General features: G+C 39.0%; 1 protein-coding gene across 7 annotated transcripts in view; it reads left to right on the top strand.

Moving 5' to 3' along the window:
• ZDHHC20 (zinc finger DHHC-type palmitoyltransferase 20) overlaps positions 1 to 22,425 on the top strand; it is a 50,826-nt gene that overhangs the window by 4,070 nt on the left and 24,331 nt on the right. For all 7 annotated transcript variants that reach the window (XM_042791930.1, XM_042791927.1, XM_042791926.1 and 4 more), the window contains exons 2-3: positions 15,152 to 15,178; positions 19,538 to 19,632. In XM_042791930.1, coding sequence (XP_042647864.1) covers positions 15,152 to 15,178; positions 19,538 to 19,632 — 122 coding nt within the window. The remainder of the gene's footprint in view (positions 1 to 15,151; positions 15,179 to 19,537; positions 19,633 to 22,425) is intronic.

The following is a 22,425-nucleotide window of genomic DNA, read 5'->3' as shown; positions in this document are numbered from 1 at the left end:
ATTACCCATCCCAAATGTTTTTGTAGGTGATTGGCTGTAATGCAGACTGGCTAGACGATGGTCAGAAGACACTGTTTTGACACACGTAGTAGGAGTTGGTGGGTGAAAGCCAGCCTGTTTCCTACAGGCAACCCTTTTGCTAAGACCTGAGCAGAATTAGGTAGTGCAGTCTGCACTGAGAAATAGAGAAGGTAACTTTGGCTGAGTTGACTGCAAATCATAACTAAGGTGTATTGACTGGTTTTATTAAAAATAATTTAAAATGTTGTTCAAGTTAGGGTTTTAATTCTATAGTGAGAACGGTATGTTCTGAAAAGCACAGTACTGGCTACTCTGGGCTGAGAGTTGTAAGAAGAATGGCTTGGGTTTTGGATTTACTAGTCTTGTGTTTTCATGCCTCAAACTCTGCAAAGTATGGAAAAATGTGATTTTTTTAAAAGCTACAGGAGTAACTAGTTGTATGTTCTTTTCATAGCATCTACTTAATGAAAGGTTTGGGGTTTTTAATACAGTGTAATGTCCAATGTGTCTGAAAACCTGGCAAACAAAGCAGTTTGTAATTTAGAATTCATAACTTTGTGTTAATGGTACAAATTGAACTCTTTACTGTTCCAGGAGACTGCAATAGCTCTTGTCAGTAGGGAGATAGCTCTGATTTCCCCAAAGCAGGGTCCACATGAGAAGCACATGGTGATCTGTTGTAATGCTCCCATTTGAAGAGTCCATTGCATAAACAGATAGAAGGTAATTCCATCTGCCTCATCCAGAAGAAATCTCTACTGAAAATGCTAATGCAGTAGCTATCAAGCAATGGCAAGGTGATATTAACAGCAGTATGTCAGTAACTTCTGTTTTCAAACTACAGAAAAAGCTAAAGTATCAGCACTGAAGTGCAACATTTGCATGTTAAGCATGCAAAAAGCATTCCCGTAGGAAAAGAGGGTTACCTTTCAAGAAAAGCAATGGCAAATTAAACAGATTAGATCATAAGTAACAGTTAACTATGTTTATGTGCCTCTTACGAATATCAAAATAAAGACATTGAACCACTTTGGATGCACTTAGTTGTGTTGTAGTGTCTCAGCTCAAGTGTGCACATTGTCATCTTAAATAACAACCTTTTCTGTTATACGCAAGCAGAATTCCAGTTGAGGTGCTCAGACTGGATACAAATGTATTGGAAAACTAGACACTCAGCTTGATTAGAAAGATTATCTGCTTATATGGTGCCTTGCACTGTATTGATCTGTTTATAAGGAGGGGTGGGCATGAGCCCTTTAAATGGCATGAAACCTGCTCTCTTGGCAAACCTCTAATGAAAAATTTTTTCCAAGAGCAACAGAACTAGCCACACTGGTTTCCTGAGGAGTTGCCTTGTGTCTGCTCTTCCTACTCTTCTGCCAGCGGAAGGACTCCATCCCTCTTCTGCCTCCCAACCCTCTAACTGCAGTGTGCACCCCAACCCTCTGTCATCAGTTTTCCCCTGTATCTGCTAAACTATTACTGACAGCTCTGTTTCCTTTATCCCTAGCTACCATTTGGTCAAAAAGAAGTGTGTGGTGGCCAATTTGGTGTTGCTTAGCGTGAGGAGGCAGGCAGAAAATTGAGTGCCTGAGCTCAGAGAATCGGTTTACTAACAGGGAGTGTGGGTTTCTCTCTTCCAACCATGCAGGAGCTTTGGTGAAATTTAGGAGCATATGCTTAGTGTGAGACTGCCAGTGAGCTTCAAAATTTGGCTGAAACTGGGCCATTAGCAGCATGGCTTTGGAGCAGAGGAGGGAGGGAGCTTAGGGAAAGCAGGGAGCCAGGTAAGTATCTGAGCCCAAGCAGAATCTCTGCTTGTGGCATGACTCTTGTTGTAGCTGTGATCACTCGTTCCTGCAGTGCTTCATGATCGCTTTTAGATGTGGACTATAAAGCTTTTGTTGTTGGTTTGAAAGGCTTGGATAGTATGAGTATTTAAGATTATGAAAAATAACCTCTCAAATTTTTCTCTGGTAACAACAGCAGAAGCTTTCTGTATGCCTTTAGAGTTAGAACAGTGAACTGAAAAGTCACTTTCATTTTTAATCAGGGGTTTTGCATTATTTCATCACTTATTAGTCTCCCTGTTTTCCTACACATTGCTATGGATAACAGGACCAGAATTTCCAGTGTATGTTTTCAGTAGACATTACTCTGAGTTCATTGATCCTTTGCATATTTTGAACTTCAGGTTCTGCTGTCTATTGAAATTCAAATAATTAAAACTTCATTCTCTAGCAGCTCCTATTTTTATGAGTTAATGTAGATGTGCTTTCCATAATCAAAGAATTTACAGTGTTACAAAGATGGCATCTCAGTTGAGTTCTTATACACCTGTGGGAAGTGAAACGCTTGGATGACACTGTACCTGCTTTTATGTTTGGAACTTGAGACTGCCTGTGATGGAAAACGGGAGTAGGATAAATCCTAGTTGTCTGTCTAAAACTGTGCCTGTAAATGCTCAGGGATGTGGCATTCACTTTTCACCCATTCAATATGTCAGTGTTTATCCAACTCTTTGTTTAACAGTTTCCTACAACTGATAAGAGTTTATGCTAGTCTGACATGTACTTTCCTTACAAGTATTATAAACTATAGGCTCCTGAGTTTCCTGAAACAGCTTTTATGGAGTTTTCAACTCAGTCATTAACTCCTCCCCGCCTGGTGCATATTCTTCCTGTAGCAGGACAAGAGTATCCATTTTTCTCTTATTAGTATGTATGAAATGTAATAGAAACATTTGAGAAGTAACCACAAGCCACCTTCCTGTGTGAGCTGGGTTTCCACCAAGGTGAATCAGGTATAAAAGGGATAATAAGACCACAACAAATAAATCTGTTTTTAGCCACTTCCCCAATGTTAAGTCCTTCTGCTGTCACAAAATTGTTTTCTGTGTGATGTGCTTAACTCTTCCTGTCCTGGGTCAAAAAAAAAACCTCAGACTTTTCCCCCCTCTTCTGCTTCCCCCGCACCCAGTCCTCAGTGGAGTGCCTCCTACTTAACCTTTGACTGTCTTCTCCGTGCTAAAAATCAAGTTCCTCTGCAGCATTTCAAGCTTCTGCTTTTCCTTTTTTCAAAATACCAAATGGCTCATCCCTTCCTTATTCATATCCCCTTTGGACTATTAAAATTGTCTTATGAGACTGTTGAAAAGAACTGTATCACAAGAACAGCATGCTTTGCCTTTGCGGTTTCTGCAGCACTCTCTCTGATGCTATATATGGTGCAGCATTGTCTTAAATGTGAAGCACGGAACCATTTTAATCATATGATTTACAGAGAGATCAAGTGAGAGTTTTATGCAGGGGTTTTTTGTTTGTGGTATTTCAGTTGTGCACCATGATGTGTGTTGGTCTCCAAAGCGGTGAATTCTTCTGCATCTCTTGTAAAGGGAGATAGCTCTTTTTTCTTTTTTTTCTTTAGCCTATTTGGGACAAAAAAATTTAGAGATGGAAGTAGTAATTCATCTGGAATTAGGCAAGCTGCCACTGCAGAGAGAATGAAAAAAAATTTAGATTAAATCTAAGTGACCTTGAGAGGAACAGATCATTTGTTTGAAGAGACCTAAACAGTTCTTTTATAAGCTGTTTTGCAGTTGTCTGTGGTAAACATAAATTTTATGTTAAGTGCCTCAGCTACTGCCTTGTCATAGTGTGAATACCGAGAACCTGTTATTGTACCATTCTTCTTCACAAGTAGTTACTGGTTTTAGGTTTGTCAAGGTTGGATTAAAAAAACAGAGGAGTGTATTTCCACAGTGCTGGTATTGACAGTACCTGAAGGCTTTCACATCTGTGGGTTTGTGACATGCAGATTTATCTGAACATTGCAAAGGAGCCCAATACAGAGCAAAATTTGGTTTGTGTTCTGTTTTGAAAAATCATATGTAAATAACGTGCAGGTCTTTTTTTTTTTTTTTTTTTTACAATCTCTGGAAAAGGATGCAAGTTGTGCATAGGATTTTTGTGGAGATTTTTCTGTGCGTGTGTGTATTTTTATCAGTTTACTGCTTCTTGAATTTCATGTTGTTGTTTTTTTAAATTGGTATGTATTTTAAAAAGCCTGAGTTCAGTTTAGTACTTGTATACAGAGATATGACTTGCTGTGTTGCAGGGTGGATACCTTCTGAGATAAAGCTAAAGCAGCAGCTGGTGCAGAGGGTAGGCTTGAACTTTTTGAATAATTCGTAATTTAGACAAATTATAAATTTAGACATAAGGAAGCTTAAATTCAGTCATTTTCTCTCTTTTGTGTGGCTTTTTTTCTATTTACATTCTCAAACTTGTAAAGTTCCTATGTTTCTGCCTACTTCCCACACTTGCAGAGCCACTTGGGAAACTATCGCCAAGGAGCCGTTGGGAGTGGAACCAGGGACCTGTCAGTGATCTGAAACAGCAGCCTGGGAGAGCCGTTAGGCATCAGGAGCTGTGCTGCCATGCCTCGCCTGCCTGGTTTTGTGGTAGCCTCCTTTCCTACTGTGTGACAGTGCTCCCCTCTTGCTGCACAGCTGCTCTGGAGTCTTTAGGCAAGTGGCTGTGCTTCCTGATGCCATCTCAGTTTATGTTTCTGTGTAGCTTCTCAGGAGGCAGCAGGTTTAAGGGTCTGGGTCACCTCACTCTTAGTCTTTCATGTGAAGTAATCACTTTACTGACTTAACCTTCCTGACTTATGTGTTAAACAAGTAGCAATAATTTCTTGTTCTTCACAGACATTTTTTCCCACCAATGTACTGTACTCCAGTACTTCACATGCAGATGCAGGTATTCTTGCAACTGTATTATGATATGTGATATCCTAGGAAGATGACAGCAAAAGTTAATTCTCTTAGTAGGTGGTGTGTATGCATCAAGCTGTACTCATTTCTTGCTAGACAGTACGCCAGTCCTATTGTGTTACATCCAGTGTTTTGCCAAGGGTGCCCTAATGCACCTCTGAGGTGTAGTGGCAGCATTGTTTCTTCCCTTGGCACACATTGCATTAGGATTTATAGTATTTCAGCTGACCATTTTACAGAGTCCTGATTCAATGCTTTCTAAGTATACGTGGTGAACTGTCAGCAGGCAGGTGAGTTCTGAGGATTTTATTTATTTATTTGAAGCAATATTTACTGAATGAGAGCTATATGGATGATAGGCTATGCTCTTTTGTATGCTTGCCTCTCTGTTTGCTCTGGAGTACTTTCTAAATTTTAGTATAGATCTTCCGGAGTATCCAAAAAGTCCTTTGCAGTAGCTTGTACAGTCTTTGTGCTGTCACTTTCCATGTTCCTAAGTGGTCTGGTAGTTAAATGAGACCTGGTGCAACAAAAACACATTATTCTGATCTTGACCTCTAGCCAAAACTTTCTGTCCTGTTATCCCTGATGTTTTTTCCCCTCTGCATCACCTGAATCTTTTGTTATGTTCCTGGGGAGTCTCTTGTTATTTATTACTTTTTGCAAAGAAACTAGAGGAAGTAAGTTTAGCTACAGTCAATGTTTGTCCCAAGATGTTTCAGTCCAAGTAAGGTTTAATGAGCGACATTTTGTTTTGCAAGAACAAGAAGCAGCAAAACATGCGTTATCAGAAGACGGCAGCATTTGCTATCAACCAACTTGATGAGCCATATATGGACAGATTCTCTAAATTACCATGAGAAGTCTTTGAACATTTATTTATTCCATAAATATTTTAATAAAAAATAATAATATATTAAATGCTTATTAATATTTACAAGTCCAGTATGTTGAAGACATTAATTCCCCACCATTAAACTTTCCCACAACTAACAGACATATTTTTAAATGACATGTTTTTCAAAACAAAACTTCCTTAAAGGGCTCTGGTCAAAAGCTTGACTTACTAATATCTTGATGCGAGTTCATGTAAATTATATTGCTGGCTGCTGTGTTGTTAACGTGTTGCTGGCAGAAAATCAGCTCTTCTCATCATAGGTAGTTCCATGTTTAATCTCAGGTAGCAAATACCAATCAAACCTGAACAACATTACAAAAAAATTGAACTTAAAACTTCATTTGAGGAATATCCAGTGACCCAATGCATGAGAGGAGGTCAGCTTGATGGGCAGTTTCATTTCTCTCATTACCTGATTAACTTGGCAGAAGCAAAATACTTCTTTCAGAAAACAGAGTGCCTAACACTTTGTAATGAGATTTACAAGTTGATTTTTATCCACAGAGTTTTGCAAGGAGATTTTAACCTAATATTTGAGGAAATACTTGTTGCAAGCAGGCCAGTAAGTAAGGAGACAACTGATTTCAGAAGAGTCCGAAGCCAAATGCAGAGGATGGTGCCTGATTAACAGAGCGGGTCACCACTGCGTGCTGATGGTTCCTGCCACTGGGCAGTGGTTCATGGCTGCAGGTCACAGCAGCTGTGTTTGGAATTTTTGTTCCCCACAAACTGGTACCTCAGCTCTCCTGCCATCATACCTCACAGCTGTGTGGAATAGCTAAAGACTGTCGCTCTATTTTCGTCTGTCTAGAGTAGAAGTAAATGGATTTACTAGTAGTGTCTTGAGCCATAAGACACTCAGCTTTGAGTGACCTTAATATTCAAGGCAGGTATTGACTGGCAGTCACAACTGTGAATTAGTGAAGAGTGTTCCTTTTTTTGAAAATAAATGGTAACTCCTTAATTACCTGAAAAATTCTGTTACAGGAATGAATTATATTTTGCTTTTTTTTTGGTTGGGCATTTTTTTGTGCGTGTTTTGTTTTTTTTACTTTAAATATATTGATGATTTCTACTATTACCTGCAGAACACCTAATCTTGTGCAGGTTGTTTAAGACAGCTCTGTGCAACATGTGATACTAGCACTGTCAACACCAGCTGATTATCCTGTTTGTCTCTCCTATCTCTTGCAAGTGTCCTAGTAGTGTCTTAACTCCAGAACCACTGGAGTTACACCTGACACAAAAAGCCCTTTCACATATCCAGATACTTGAGTGCAGTGTTACTGTGAGCTTGATCTGACCAGCCTGAGTGTAAATGCCCCTCCTTCAAACGTAAATGTGATTAATTAGTGGTGTGGACTTAAGCTAACTCCACTTAGATGCTTCTGAGTTTCCATGCCTGTCTGCTGATTCTGTTTTTTCCTATTCCCTAATGTGCCAGAGGGAGCACAGCTCACCGGCCTCATGCAAGTAAGAGCTCTCTTTGTCTCTCAAGAAGAAACCAGGCTTTCTTTTGGCTGCGTCTGATATCTTAAAGGCAATATTGAAAACAATTTATATGCATCACTTCCAAACTACTGAGTGATAAAGCTGTTATTGTTACGATAAAGTAGAAATTTTGAGAAAGAACTGAATGAAGAAAGTCCAGTAATTCCAGTAAGCAGCTGAGGAAAGCATGTAGAAGTAATGCTAGCGTTTAAAATCTAGCAAAATGCAAATAGAATAAGCAGTGGCAATAGGGATTAAATAACTGAAGAAAAACAAGTTACATTAGGTTTCTTTGAGCAGTTATGGTAAACTGAAAGTGAATAGTTCTTTTCAGGGACAACAAACCTGGTACGTTGCTGCAGCTGAATACTAACTTCATATACAGGAAAAGCCTTTCGTTATTTGGGCGAATGTATTTCTTAATACGTTGTGATTCTTAGCACAGACACAAGTGTGGGACTATGAGGTTAAGACCTGGCAACACTTCCTCCTGCATGCTAACCAAGTGTAACCCATGGTTTTGAAACCATTTAAAACATGCAGGCACCCTCAGTGAGAAAACCATTAGGAGACCTTTGGTATAACTTTCAAGATTATTTTGTAGAGGCAGAGGTAAGGAGCCTTCTGTAGGATTTTGTGGGTTCCATAAGTCAGCTGCCTTCATAGTTGTGTTTTTGAACTGTGGAAGTGGTAGCACAGACTTTACTGTTCCCAGAATATACAGCAGAAGTCTTTTCAGTTGTCATAGCTTAATTCATCGCTAAATGTAACTCGGTACCCAAGGAGTATCTTGCATTGATTATGCTAATTTCTGCTGTAGCCCTGTCTGTATTTATGCACATACTCTCTGCACTGAGGCTGAAGACCTTGGCTAAATAAAAACTCCTTTATTGTTGTGATAAAAAATGTTTTCTGGGCATCAAGCCCCTGGCTGCTCTAGATTACTTGTTACAGTGAAAGAATCGTGTTAATATTGTTTTAGCCATACAACAAATTGTAACGATGGCCGGTAACAAATAAAAAAAAAAAGTCTACAGTGCAGCTTGAACTGCCCTATTCGGAATATTAATTCATTTTACCTGTCCCTGTGATGATGATGCTTTGAATCCGGTGGCAACGGACATGGTGATAATCGACATAGAAAATCTGGTGGCCATAAACAACAGAGCATCCCCATGCAGCAAGGTGACTCTTCCCTGGCTGCGTTTCTTCCTCCTTTCTCCTCCCACCCCACATTTCTCCCACACACACACTCTCTGCAGTGCCTTTGAAGGCATCATCTTGCAATCACTTGATGTAGCAAAGTAGCTCACTCAAGTGATGTTGCTGTGCACAGTGTGTGTGAAGAGTTGGGGCTCAAGCTCACGTGCTTGTGGAAACGGCTGCACTGCTTTAAGGCATCGGTGGCCGTGGCAGGGTTTCTTTTCCCTCTCGTGTCTGTCTGTGTGTAACCCAGGACAGCGAGGGACCAGTATCTTCCATTCACCCTTCATCACTTGCAGTTCCCTGTTCCTCGTAGTCACTCAAACTGGCCTTCACTGGTAACTCAAACCTGACCTGCAGTGTTTGGGAAGGCAAGTGCTCACTTTTGCTATGCTTGTCTGCCATAAGGGAGTGGGTAGATGGTTAAGAGGGGTAACTTCGTACTCCCCTGCAGCAAGAGTTATCCACCTCAGGTCATGCTGTTACCAGGAAGCGGTAATTAATTCACTCTCTAAGACTCTGTTTTGGAGTTTTAGAAAGCAGGCATTCTTTATTACAGTGCCAGACACACAGGGGATAGCTCCTCCTAATGTGTGTGTGTGAAAACAAAATCAACAAGTATTTATACTACCTTAATCATACATACTCATTGCATTTTTATCATATTCATAACTTTTCCAGGAACTCATTAACATATGTTAATGTCTCTTGCACATGTCTGTTGGAGTCTTCAGGTGGTCATCGGGGGTCTTTAGATGAAGTCTTGTAGTCTTCTTCACTGTGTCTGCCAGTTTTGATCCTTACTTCTGCACAAACTCACTCCTGTGGTCACGTACATCTTGTCCTCCAAGGCTGGCCTGGTCTGGTTTTGTTGCTGATTTGCAGCTTCCTTATCTTTATGTTTCTTTGTACTTGCTACTACAAGGCTGAACTGTCTCAGGTAAGATTATTTATGAGTTCCTCATCCTACAGTTATTCTAACTATTCCTCAAAAGTTCAGTATTTGTTCTGCAGCACAATGGTTAAATGGTTAAAACAGCTTAAATTGTTCTTAATAATTCTATTCCACAAATATCTATTTTCTAATAATCTTAGTTCACAGGTATCAATGCCTCTGAGACAAGCATTGTGTTAGACCTGGGTGGTGGGGCACCCGTGCTGCAAACCAGCCCCAGGCAGTGCTACCTCAGGGGCACGCAGTGTGGTAGTGCATACTTCATGCCGGCACAGCATGAAGGCCTGTGGAGCCACCTCTCCTGCCTGACAGTTCTACAAAACATTACTTTCTGAATTACCTAGCAGTGCATTGGGGGGAAACCTGCGTCCTTTTCCTGGAGATCTGGACACATCAGTCTAGCACCATATAAAGATAAAACAATTCTAGGTTTGTACGGCTCAAATTTCTGCAGAGGGCGTTCATTCCAGCTGGTGGCAAGTCATGTGTGCAATTCCTGGGCCACCATAGCCTTTCAGCATGGACCTGGCAGCATCTTCCTGCGTTGGCTTTTGACTACATGATGCTGTCAACTCAGCTGTCTTGAGTCATTTGTCTAAAAACAACTCCCTGCTGCTTAGGGAGGAAAGCACCTAGTGGGTGCCTGCCAGTCAGGAAACACAAAATAGCTCAGTGTGGAAAGGTCACAGAATTGTGGCTTTCAGAGAACAGTGGAGAGGTGCTAACATCTTCATGCTCTGTAACAAAAGTCAAGTGAGTGTTTGCTCAAGGAAATTCACTCATCGTCCCTCTGGTGTCAGTAAGTTGTGTTTCTGCCATCTTCCTGCGAGCGATTAAGGTCTGCATTTGCAAATGTGAATTATGCTACCATAAATCTAAGTTACACTTTCAATTAAATGCCATTCTCTGAACAAACGAAAAACTTGAGATAATGTCAGTGGTGCTCGCCTTTGCAGACAGGGTAGTGCCTGTGGGAAGCTTCTGTTGAGTTACAGTACTAGTAACTTCTGGAAATATCTGTGTGTGTGTGTGTGTGAATGTATATATATATTTTAACCCTTTTCCTTAAAAACTGGGAAAAGTTCAGGCTGTACATCTGGTGAAGGGATGCAATTGCACATTTATCATTCTTTCTTCCCACCCATGAGGAATGTCAGCCAAAATGTGAATGTTACTCTTGAGATTTGTGGAAAGGCTGTAATATACCTGAAGTATGACTCGTGCTAGGAGCCATTGTGGGAGAGGACAGGGGAAAATAAACATAACACATCAGCAATAAGATCAGTTCTTTTCCTTTTCTATACTTGTAAATTAGTTGCAGTTGAATTTCTTGCTCTGGAAGGAGCATATCTGGATTTGATTGGAATATGCCTTTTAAGAGAGTAGGGAGGTGTGGTGTGTGGGTTTTATAGAGTGGCAGGGTTATTTTCTTCCAAGGTTGAAGGCGAATGTGTTGTCTTTTAGCATGCCTCTTGCAAGGTCTTGCCAGATCATTCTACCTCTTTGCCTCAGAGTAGAGATTTGGGTTTTTTCCTATTATGCAGTGATTTGGAAGGTGCTTGAACACTTCAGAGCAATCCTGAAAGTAAGCCTGAAACTGAAAGCAAACCAGCTCTCTAAACATATTTGTTCTTCCAAGATGTTCTGGGAGCTTTCCTTGAAGCAGCTAAAAAAATTCTCCAAATCTTTCTGAAATTTGCACCTCTGTCAGTTTATGTTCCAAGAAGAATGCTTCCAACAGTGACATATTCCCCTCAATCTCATTTGTTATGCAACTAATGATGTCCTGATGTCTGCAGGGTTGTTTCCTGTGATAATCGGTGCATTTCTGCCTCTTTCATTCTTGTGACATTGGTGAGATGAAAGATAACAGACAACAATATAAGGAAGAGTATCTAGGAGGTGTAACGAACAACAGGGGTCATGAAGGAAGAAGGGTCTTTGCTGCCAGGGCTGTTTAAATCAAAACTAAGACAACTTTTTCTTCTATAAAGTCAAACCTGCAATTTCTTCTTGTCCTTTAAGTGGACCAATTTAAAAAGTACATTTGAATCCAGCCTAATAAAAGGCTGAAATTGTGTATTTTGGAGGTAGTACTCTGTAAAAAGTGAAACTACATACTTAACTCTGTGTGCTTCCTATTGCAGTGACCCCGAAGTGTTGAGAGGTCCAGTGTGTAAGCTGCTCAGTGGTGCAGGACCGGCTGGTGGAGCATATTGGGCCTGTGTGTCCCTGGACAAGCTGCAGCAGCGTGAAGTTCAGCGTAGGCCCCTTTACCTCTTTTCACAGGCAGGCTTTGCTGAGCTCCTTCTGCAGTCAGGCCAGTTCTAGGAGCCCTGAGGTAGCCAAGGTGAAGTTCTGCACTGCAGTCAGGCAGACAGGGCTCATTCACTTCGTTAATCTTCCTTGGTGCTGTAAAGCTGGGATGTTGAATACTTTGAAGTTATGAGGCCGTTGTGGAAACTCATTCTGTGCGTGAGCACGCGACTGCGTGCTTCTGAGCTCTTCGCAGTGAACTGCAGCTCTCCCTCTCTAGTCGTAATTGCTAGCGAAGGATAACTTCGCTAGCAGTATCTTGCTAGAACTTTGTAAGTCTTCCTGAGAAACCAGAAATGTAATTTTAAGAAGCCAATCCGATTAATATTTTTGCTCTTATTTTTCCTTTTGTAGCTGAGCAGTAGACTGATACGGGGATATATTTTTAAATCCTCAAAAGAACAGCTGTTTACAATGCTTGCATTCCTGAAATATGGACAGGTTTGTGTGGACTGCAGTGCTGAAGGTGCTAACTTGTGCTGATGCATCTAATGTAGTGTATAGTGCTGTTGCATCCTATATGTTATTATAAATCATGTGCAGCACTTATTTTGTGCAAATAAAATACCAATAAGCACAAAGGCAGCGCTGCTTTTCTTCCCCCATCCCAACTCCCCAAACAAGAAACTGTGTTTTAGAAATGTTTGAAGTGAAAACAGTACTAATTTAGCAGAAGCTGATGGCAGTATCTAAGTAGTAAGAAGCCACAGAGGAGAAAAACAATAGACAACTAAGGTTGTAACTTAAACTACAGGCCAGGGGTGGTGGGCCACAATGATAACTTGTTGTTCTGTGGCGTTTTTCTTCCCTGAAGCAAAGTTCAAAAGCTATAATTGATTTCGTTGATGGTATAAAGCTGCTTGCTACATTGCCAGCCTAGCAAATACTTAAAGTTCTGTTTTATGTGAAGGTTAAATATTAACTTATTTGAAGGAAGGCTTTATTTTGTAGTATAAACATCCTGTAAAACTGTTGTTTTGCCATTTGCTGAGTGAATTTAAACAAGTAGTAGGATTGCTGTTCATTTAATCTATCTGACAGTGGGAATAACAACCATGAAAGGGATAGAAACAGAAACACTGAACTTGCATGAACTTATGAAGCGGAAGAGAACTGTCCATCTTTTTTGTTTCATGAGGATGGTAAGACAGGATGAAAATCACAAATCTTTCAGTGTTGGCTTTTACCTCAAATTGCTGGAGTTTGCCAAAGTAAAATTGTTTTGCACAATCTAATAACTGCATTCTGACCTAAGGGACCTAGGTATGAAAAAGAAAATTATCTTCCTGGCGCTATGAAGCTTTAATTAATTTTTATTAAGTTTATTTAGGGATCTTTTTGATGAAGTCTCACAGGTGATATAATCTTAAACTTTTTTTTTTTTTCCACATGTAAAGCCTGTTCATTATTTTGAGTCTTCAGACATTAAATTTGGCTCACAATTTTGTTTTGTGCTGAGAGCAGAAATGAGGCTACAGATTATGGAGTGCTTTAACCAAAGTTACTTATAGAAAATTTCCTGTAGTTTTATAAATAACTATGTTCTCCCATCCCATTAATGGGTAATTAAGAAGTTTTTTATATTTCTGGTCTAGAGAAATATGTTTGTTTAGCTGTGTGCCAAGGTGTTTACTTCAGATATATGAAGAGCCAAAGACAAAACTTAAAGTACTTTAGTATTTTTTTTTTAAGTTGAGCAAACAACCCTACTCAGCAGTCTTGTTTTAATTTTCACCTTCTTAATGATTTTATTTTCTCTTTGTGGTGTTCAAAAAGTTTTACCTGGAAAAATAATGCATTTGTAAAATTTCAAGCAAAACACTCATAGTATTTGCTTTAAAAAATAATGTGACTCTGTAGCATGCAGTGGAATAATACTGAGACTGTATCATGACACAACTGGACCTGTTCTTATATTTACATGAATACTTTGCAGGTAATCGTGTGCTTCAGGTCTGTTTTTCTATGTGGATTATGTCCCTGTTTCAGACAGAAACACAGGAGGAGGATGTGCAAGTATGCATAACTAATGTGAAATTAAACTGGTTTTTAGAATTGGCCTCCTTTAGTATGAAGCCAACCTTGTTCTAGTCTAAATGGTAATTTCTTCCTTCTTTAGGTGGAAGGAACCAGAACTTTTTCCATATAATTTTGTAGAGGCTTCCATGGACAAATAGAGGGTGCTGAATGGATATTTTAAGAAAGGGGGAGGGGGAGAAGATTAAAAAAAAAAAAAAAAACAAAAACAAACCAAACAAACAAACAAAAAACCCACCAAAAAAAAAAAAAACACCACACCTAACCACAGCCACGTATGTGAACAAAAAAGGGTCATCTATACATTGAGATATCACCTCATTATGTCTCTTGTTGACTATAAAAAGAGGCACAGTTGTATAATACAGTTGCCGACCCTTTTACTATAGATATCTGCAGTTAAGTGAGACACATGCCACCTGTGACCAAAGTATACCTTCAGAAGGAAGTCTGCAATGCGTACTGAACCCCTGCAGATTTAGGACTAGTGTGCAACAGGAAAAAGCTCTTTTGAACTGGCACACAGACTAATTACATTAGAAATGTCAGAGCTGAGAGAGGAGACAACGTGGTGTGAGGTAAAATGCAGTGGGGAGAGTGTTCACTGTTAACCTTTTGCTCATGCTGATGACCAGAAGCTTAAATTTGCTGTGTAAGATGAAGAGTCTGGAAAAGATATTTTCCTCATTGAATTTCAGGAATTCAGTGTCTAAGGAAGAGATCCAGCGAGGGGAGTGATATGAACTAAGAAACCCAATAAGTACATCAGTTCTCTGTTCAGCATCTTACCTGAACTGATGAATGAGGTGTGAAGGTTTTGGAGAAGCTTGAGGGCAGGAAGATGTACTACTAGTCGGGCAGTGTAAAAGGTGGATTTGAACAATAGCATTGTTGGGATAAAAGGAGATGAGGATGTAGGAGAGAAGGAAGTGGAGAGGTTTTAACTATGCCTGAAGAATTCAGGTCAGGGGAAAAAAAGTCAAAAATAGCATGTGGTGGAAAGAGAAGTGGTGGGGGAAGAAACTGAAAGAGGGAAGTAGGTTGCATGTAAGTTTCACAGGTACTTCTGTAAGAACTTCTTTTATTTGATTTTCTGCTTTCCAGTGGTACACCTGTTGGCCTAATTGTTGACTAAGAAAACTTTGGTAGGTGTGTATCTGAAGATGAACATGCATAAATTGTGATCTAGTTAATGTCTGTGAAAAGGAGTGTGCTTGCTTGGTTAGCTCAGGGAACTGGATCTCTTCCGTTCTTCCACTGACTTGCCAAGCCTCAAGGGCTGGCAGGAAGAATACTAACTCCTGTTTTACCCCAGAGTGGGGTAGGGAGGCTCTACTAACATCTGAAGTACACTTTGGAACAAGTCGGCTATCTCGTATATCTCACTTCTAGCCAAACATTTGGTTCAGTACAGATTTACTTACCATGTATCTTTTTTTTTTTTCTCTTCCAGTTACCATTTCTTCAACTGCAGAAAAAGGTAATATTTTCATTATTTTTTGAATATGTGAATAGTTTTGTTGCATGCAAGTCTTAAGGGACATAGAATTTAAATGTACTCCTTTATGTGTAAGTTCTGTGTAGTGAGTAGATTAGTGCTAAGAAACAAGGTAAATATTGTGAGGTTGAATGTTTAGCTTCCAGTACCACAGGCTTAGGATGATGACAGGACCTGTGAGTAATGCAACTATGATTTAGGTTTGCAAATATTTTTAAATGGGTACCTTCTAAGAACAGAAAGAGGAGAAGGGAGAAGGAACTGCAGCAGATTCACAAGTCCATTTTTTGTTTATTCCTGAACACACCCCCGTGACCTGAAAGACTTCTGGAGGAGGGAGAATTGTTGTTTTACTGCTTGCTATTTTCCAAACATCTTACCAAACTCCTCAGAACCCCATTCTTCAGGACTGTGCAAAACACAACCATTTCAAAGGTGGCTGCACGTTACAATTTTAAATTTCCAGCTCAAGTGGTTAAGACCTTGTTTTGACAAACTTTACTTAAGTCTTCATATTAGCTTTGGCAAGTATATGCCACAGTGGGTAGTGCTTAGAGATACAAACTGATCAAAAAAATTCCAGCATTCTTGCTCTGCCACTTTTAATTATGAACAAAAACTAGTCTAAAGGATAATTCAGTTCCAGAAGTTCAAAATACAGGTTTTTTTAATAAGGCTAACTTTTTTTTTTTTCTGTACAAATAGAAATTATTGGTGGGATATCTGTTTGAGAGTTCATTTCATCTTATGGGGGACATGAGTGGTAGATTAAGAATAGATTTGCATTTTGACTATCCACAGAGGGCTGTCCTCAGAGTGTGATACCACTGATAAGAGTGTCTCATCTCTAAAATATTTTTGCAAAGGAGCATAGAATTTGGAGCTAATCTAGCAGTTTTCTTCCTGTGGGGGAATATCCAGGAGAACACCAGTAAAAGGAAGGATCCTTGATGGGATCTGTCCTCTTTCATCTTCTAATGAAGAGGAAAAAAAGTGGGAAAATCTCCAAAATAAATTGTAAGCCATTAAAGAAGGGAGTACGTATTACCCTGGATTTTTATAACACAGCTGGGCTTCACCTAGACTTCACAAAATTCTGCAGATTGCTGCTGTGCTTTACTGTTGACCTGTATAGGAGTAAGTTTTACTTCCTAGTTTCATCTGGAAAGGCAAGATTCATGTCTCAGTTAAGGCAGCCTGGCAGAGCACTGGTGTTGATGTTGGATAGTCAGATCTCTGGCTTTAATACAAATAAGGTGCCTGTCTGACTGAAGCAGGTGCTCTTAGATCTACCAGAGAAGAAAAATGCTTGATTAATTAATGAGATTGACAGTATCATTGGAACCTGACAGGCTTTTAATAGCTGTCACCTGCACATTTCTTGCACCTTCAATTCTAAAGCATGACATATGCATCCTGTATGCATTAATTTCTTTACCGTGGAGGTTGATCTTAAAATGAAATGTGAAGTCTTTTTTCATTTGAAATGAAAGCTATCATAAGTTTCATAAAGTTCTTATAAGCTAACTCACAATAACCGGGAAATAACATCAGAAGTGTCAAAAGGCCAAAGTACCAGTAACATGGCTATTTATATCAATAATGTGCATCTTAGCAAATATATTTTGCTCCATATTTCAGTGTACTGTCATCAAATCCTTTTACTCCAGTACTTAATTACAACTTTTTATTAAATTAGTGGTGATTTCTTCACCCCATTAAGGCTAATTGTTTCTTTCTAGTTTCATATTCCTGTCTGGATTTATATCTATTAGGATAGGGGAATAAAGTCAACTCTGAATCTCTCTTAACAACACAATATACTTCTGTTATATATTATTACCTCTCTTTAATCTGACTCTGTCTTGGAAATAGTATTAATGATTCAGAAAAGCATGTTAAGGGCAAATCTTAGGAGGGCTTAGCATATTTTAGAAGGATTCTAAGAGCACGTCTTAAGACATTGTCCTCCTGAGGGCATAAATTATGGCCTAATATGCATCAGTGCCTTTAAAGAGAAGTGACTTCACTTGGTCACAGCATGGCACCAAGAATCCTGGATTCCCTTACCTTAGTCAGGACTTCTTCATGACTGAGTCTGGCTGAACTGGCAGATATTAGGGTTTGAGGTTTTTGACATATTTTCCATCTAGCTTGTAATTACAAGAAAATGAGCTGAATAGGAATGACGCTGGTTTATATTTGTACTGGAAACTGCTGCAAGATACTTCAGGGAGTAGTCTACAGAGGAGATACTGCTACCCAAGACAGTGAGTAGATGAACTGCCAAAATAAAGCCATCAAAAAAGGTATCTAACCTCCCTCTTATTTATTGGGAAGCACTGACAGGACAGATACCTTTAATTGTGGAAGGAATAGCAGCACAGGAGTGGGAAGAGAAGCAAGAATTTATTCGGTGCAGGGCCAGTATGGGCTGCCAATTGCAGGCTCTTTCTCCTGTAGAGTTGGTGGTGCCCATCATTGGAACAGCTGTGAAAGCCTCACTCTTCCTTGAGTTGCCCCAGTTTGGCTACTGAGGGTGGGCCCTTGGCTCTTAATGATGGTGACAGATTGCTAGATCTCAGTTATTGCAAGAGTGCAAGAGCACTTCAACAGCTGCCTCTTTCCAATAAATACCGGTAGCACTGGCACAGATCTGTACCCTTGGTACCTGTTATTCTGTGTGTTGTTGGGGCATTTACAGCCTGTGACAAGACTTGTAGGTTCTGCTGTTTGAAGTATTGTGTGTACACTAAAAATAATCCTTAAAAAGAATCTGAATTCTGGGGGTGATTTCTATGGACAGAATAGAACTGTTTACTGTGTAAGTTAGTTTTGCTGTGCCCTGCCCTCCTCTGTGTCTCATTTCCTCTTTCCTTCTATTCAACTCTTCTCACCCGCTTCTCTCAAAACTCTGATCTGTGCAGCTGATTCCACTCCAATTTTCTGTCTGTTTTTCCTCTTTTCCAAACCATTTTCTCATGCTTTAATTGCTTAACCACATTATGTTTGAATGCGTGTAGTATACTTTCAACAAAAATTTCTAATTATGCAGTGCCTAGTACAGCAATACACAAGTTCTTTCCTATCAGGATGACAATTTTAGGATGGCTTTACAAAAAAGTTTTGCTTCTTGCATTTTCAGTCAGCTCCACAACTGAAAATTTGCCAAATCTGTCTGTGAGGTTGGAGGAGACAGAGGCAAAGGTAAAAAGCATAGTTATCTGAAGAAAAGGTCAAATACAGTTTGCTTGGGTGTTTTACTGCAACAAGCAATGAAAATCCTGAAAGATGATAAATTAAGACCACATCTTCTGTGGCTGTGCACAAGCATTTTCTGAGCTGTTGGAAGTTCCCAAAGTTTCAAGCCTATTCTGCCATCCATGAAGTACGTCATACGGCTTTTTTAGGGACTCTATGTGCATAGGAAAGTAGGTCAAGTTTCCTTCTTCCTGCAACTGAAGATAATATAAGTGAAGGTAATGTAAATATTTAGTATGACTTCTTTTCTAAGGGTTGCTGTTCCGCCACAACTGACCTGTTTCCTCTTGACAAGTGGTAAAAGAAACTGCTAGAGGAAGTAAGATTGGAAGAAGCTTCCTGGGTCACAAGGTCTGTGTCTCAGGTCTTTAAGGCAACCGTATCACACAGACCCATTGATAAATTGATTGAGGTCCCTGCTAAAGCCACCTGCATTTAGTTGCCCCTGTGACTATAATAGCAGAACTCTTCCACATTACAGTCCTCTGATGATTTGAAAGAAGATAACCAGAAAATTTTTAACTCATAGCTAGCTTTCAGCTTGTAGCGCAGTCCTCTCCAAAATCCTGGTTTGGAATTTTTACTGTCATTGATGACCAGTGCCTTCTACAGTGGCACAATACCGTGCTGTTTCTATTAGAAGTAGAAATTAAATTGAATTCTGTAGGTCAGTTATCAAATAATTTACTGTGATCTGGAACAAATTGTAGCATCTTCTTTATCCAAAAAGGTTAGTCACTTAAATGCTACAGGTGAAGCTGTGTTCAGTTCTGGCTTTTTTTGGCTCATTTATTTTTTTTCCCTTCAAAGTCTGCTTTGGAATTGCATATAAAAGCATATTATTCCCATGAGGAATAGAAACCATCACATTTGGTGATTTTTTTTTTTTTTTTTTTTTTTTTTTTTTTTTAAGTGAGCACTCCTAGAGGGCTAAGTCTACCCAGGGAAAAGGGTTTAATATAGCTTAATTTTATCAGGTGATTCATAGAGTAGTAGTTTAGCCCTCATCAAAGATCAGGGATTTTATTTCTTGTTCTTTTCAGCTATATTCACCCAACTCTTATTTGTATTTTATTGCAGTTGTCTACCTTGTGGTTTTTCATCTGTCATTTGTCATGTTTGTATGGTCCTATTGGAAGACAATTTTCACATCTCCTGCATCCCCCTCTAATGAGGTAAATATAACATTAGAAAAATGTCAATGCCTGTTTTTATAAATAGCTGAACTGTTTTCAGTGATGAAACTTGTTAGCAGTACTGCATGATTCACCTTTCCCTTCTCATTATCTAAAATAGAACAGCATGACAGTGTATCATGAATGAAAATGATCAAGTTACTCTTAAAATACAGTATACTTTGTGTGATGACATTTCCTTACACAAAATGTGCGTTTAATTCATCACAAGTTGGACAATCACATACAGTGCTTTGCTATGAAGTAGCTTGCTTGAAACCTGGAATTTTTAAAACCGATAAATACAGTGGCACCATTTTTATATTTTCATTTTAGTCAATTTTGACCTTTGTTTGGGTAAGGAAAAATAGTAATGCAATGTTATGCTCATAACCTTGAGGACTGAACCACTTAGAAGTAAGTCAAGAGTTAAGGTTTAGAGACAATTGGGAAATGAATAAATAAAGGAGCTTTTTGTAATGGCAAAAGATTGCATGATGATTGTAAGAAGTTTTGTTTTGAAAGAGAGCAGTATTAATTGCAATAAGCCGGAGATGGATTACCTTGTCTTCTGTTTTCTCTAAGGTATATGTATGTAAGGATTAAATCGAGGCACCAAATTTAAAATGCTTCCCTTCCCTTCCTCAGTTTCATAAAGCTTTTAAATTGGCTAAACTGTTTGAGGCTTTGGTTGCTCTATGGGGGTTGAATTTTTATTCTATTTTTGGCAAGACTGACTTTCAGTGCTAATGTCAACCTTAAACATTTTTGAAAGGAGTTAAAACCATGCTTCTAAGAAAAAGCAAACACTGCTCTGCAGTGCTTAATTATGGCTTAGAGATCTGTATCTTAAAGCTACAGAATATAAAATGAAAAAAGCTAATGACTATTCTGCTGTTTAGCTAAAATAAAAAAAGTAGTACTGAATTGTTAAACCTAAAAATTCAAACAGGCTTGTCTTCAGCGTGGTTTGTTTTGACTTAATCAGGGGTGGTTCTGCAGGAAAATGATAAAGTTAAGCAGGTTAGCTAATTAAAATGTGGTTGGAACTATGTTATTCCAGGTTTTGTAAAGCTGTATGAACTAGAGCCGCTCATAAAGCTAATGCCTAGTAACTTTTACTGTCTGCTTGGATACTTCAGTAATAGAAAACTTTTTCTGACAGTACTTATACTGTAGTTACAGAAATGTTGTAGCAAGCTTTTCATATTCAGTGAGTGAAAGGGAGGATTTGGGAATATGGCATGTAATGAATATTTACTGTATCAGGTGTGGGGGTAGATCAGGTTTAATACAGTTTTCTTCTACAGATAGCTTTAAAAAGAAAAAAAAAGGGGAAAAAAAATACAAAACCCACAGCAACAACAAACAACAAAAAAACACAAATAAAAAACCCAATCAAAGAAAGAAACCCACCACCGCTTTTTCTCTCTCTGGGCAAGTCCCTTCTGTTCATGTACCAGTGAGTAATTTATGCTGGTTGTACTTAAAAACAAAGCCTGATTTCAGAATCTCCCCATTGTATGAGAGTGTAAACGTATATATTTTTAGTCATTCAAATTAGCCATTCTTGCAAAACAAATGGCATCCTGTGATCTTACTATTGAACTAAAAAAAGATTCTGCAGCTGCTGTTGTCTTAGTGTAATCCCTGTACATTTGTCATAAGAAAGAACAATCAACATTATACAAGATCCAGAAAGAGGAAGGAAACAAAGGGACTCTTTCTGTTTTCAATAAGAACTGCTGGAACCTCACTGGAAATTCTGTTAGCTATGCGGTAACAGACAACTTTTGATGTCTTTTGTACATATCCTGCCATTGTCCAAAGAGTCTGTGGTCTCATGGCCCTATTAATTTCTGAAATTAGAACAGAAATACAGCTCTTCAGAAAACCAAAATCCTATCCAGAATTTTTGGAGTAATATTATGATGTTACTGGGACAAATTAAAAGTTATAAATCTTGTGATTTAGTTCCTTTTCTGTGCATTAATGGTTTGCCATAGCAATGTCACCCAGAAGTAGTATTTCATGTTTAATGCAACCTCTGCTAAATTGCAGGACATTGGGTCACCTAGCAGACTCACAAGGGCAGTAGGGGGAGGAAGGCATATTGCACCACTGTTGACTGGCATGATGCTTCATATCTCTATTAAACTTTTGATGTGAGCATCTCCAGTTTTCATGTTTGAGTAAATATCTATTTTAGAGATTAAGATTTAAGGTCAAACTCTTGGTGATGACTGAAATGTTAAACTTGAATTTTGCCCTTCGCAAAGATTAATCATAATTTCTGATTATTTAAAAGGGGATTATGTTTCATGTTTCACCTTTGAATGGTAGTTAGGCCCAATAACTGGAATGATACTGTATGTAACAGGAGGCTTAACTAGATTCTGTGAAATAGGAGGCAACGTGCTTGCATTCTGGATTAAGAAATAACACAGAGAAATTGCACCAATGTCTTACTGCTTCCTCCTTTCTGTAAATGGAGTTTTCATTATTGCTTGCCAACTGACAGTAATCCAAAAGAGGAAAAAGTACAGGATGAGAGGAAAATCCATGTGAACTAATCATATACATGTTCTTCATAGGAAAATACGGTCATATTAAACCACACTAAGCCAATTTTTGTTGCAGCTGCGCACACAGCATTTTCCACTCACTACCATGAATACTTTGTCTATGTGTGTTTATAAAAAGGGCTCTTGTAGTCCATGCAGGAAGCTCGGAGTTTAAAAGTGCTTCAGAAGAGAAAAATGCCAAATGAAATAGTGAATTCAGCCCTCACTC

This window comes from Tyto alba, unplaced genomic scaffold (genome assembly GCF_018691265.1).
Source record: "Tyto alba isolate M040663 unplaced genomic scaffold, T.alba_DEE_v4.0 Super-Scaffold_2, whole genome shotgun sequence".
Taxonomy (NCBI): domain Eukaryota; kingdom Metazoa; phylum Chordata; class Aves; order Strigiformes; family Tytonidae; genus Tyto; species Tyto alba.
The sequence above is the reverse complement of the archived record's forward strand: the minus strand, read 5'-3'. Positions and strand labels throughout refer to the sequence as shown.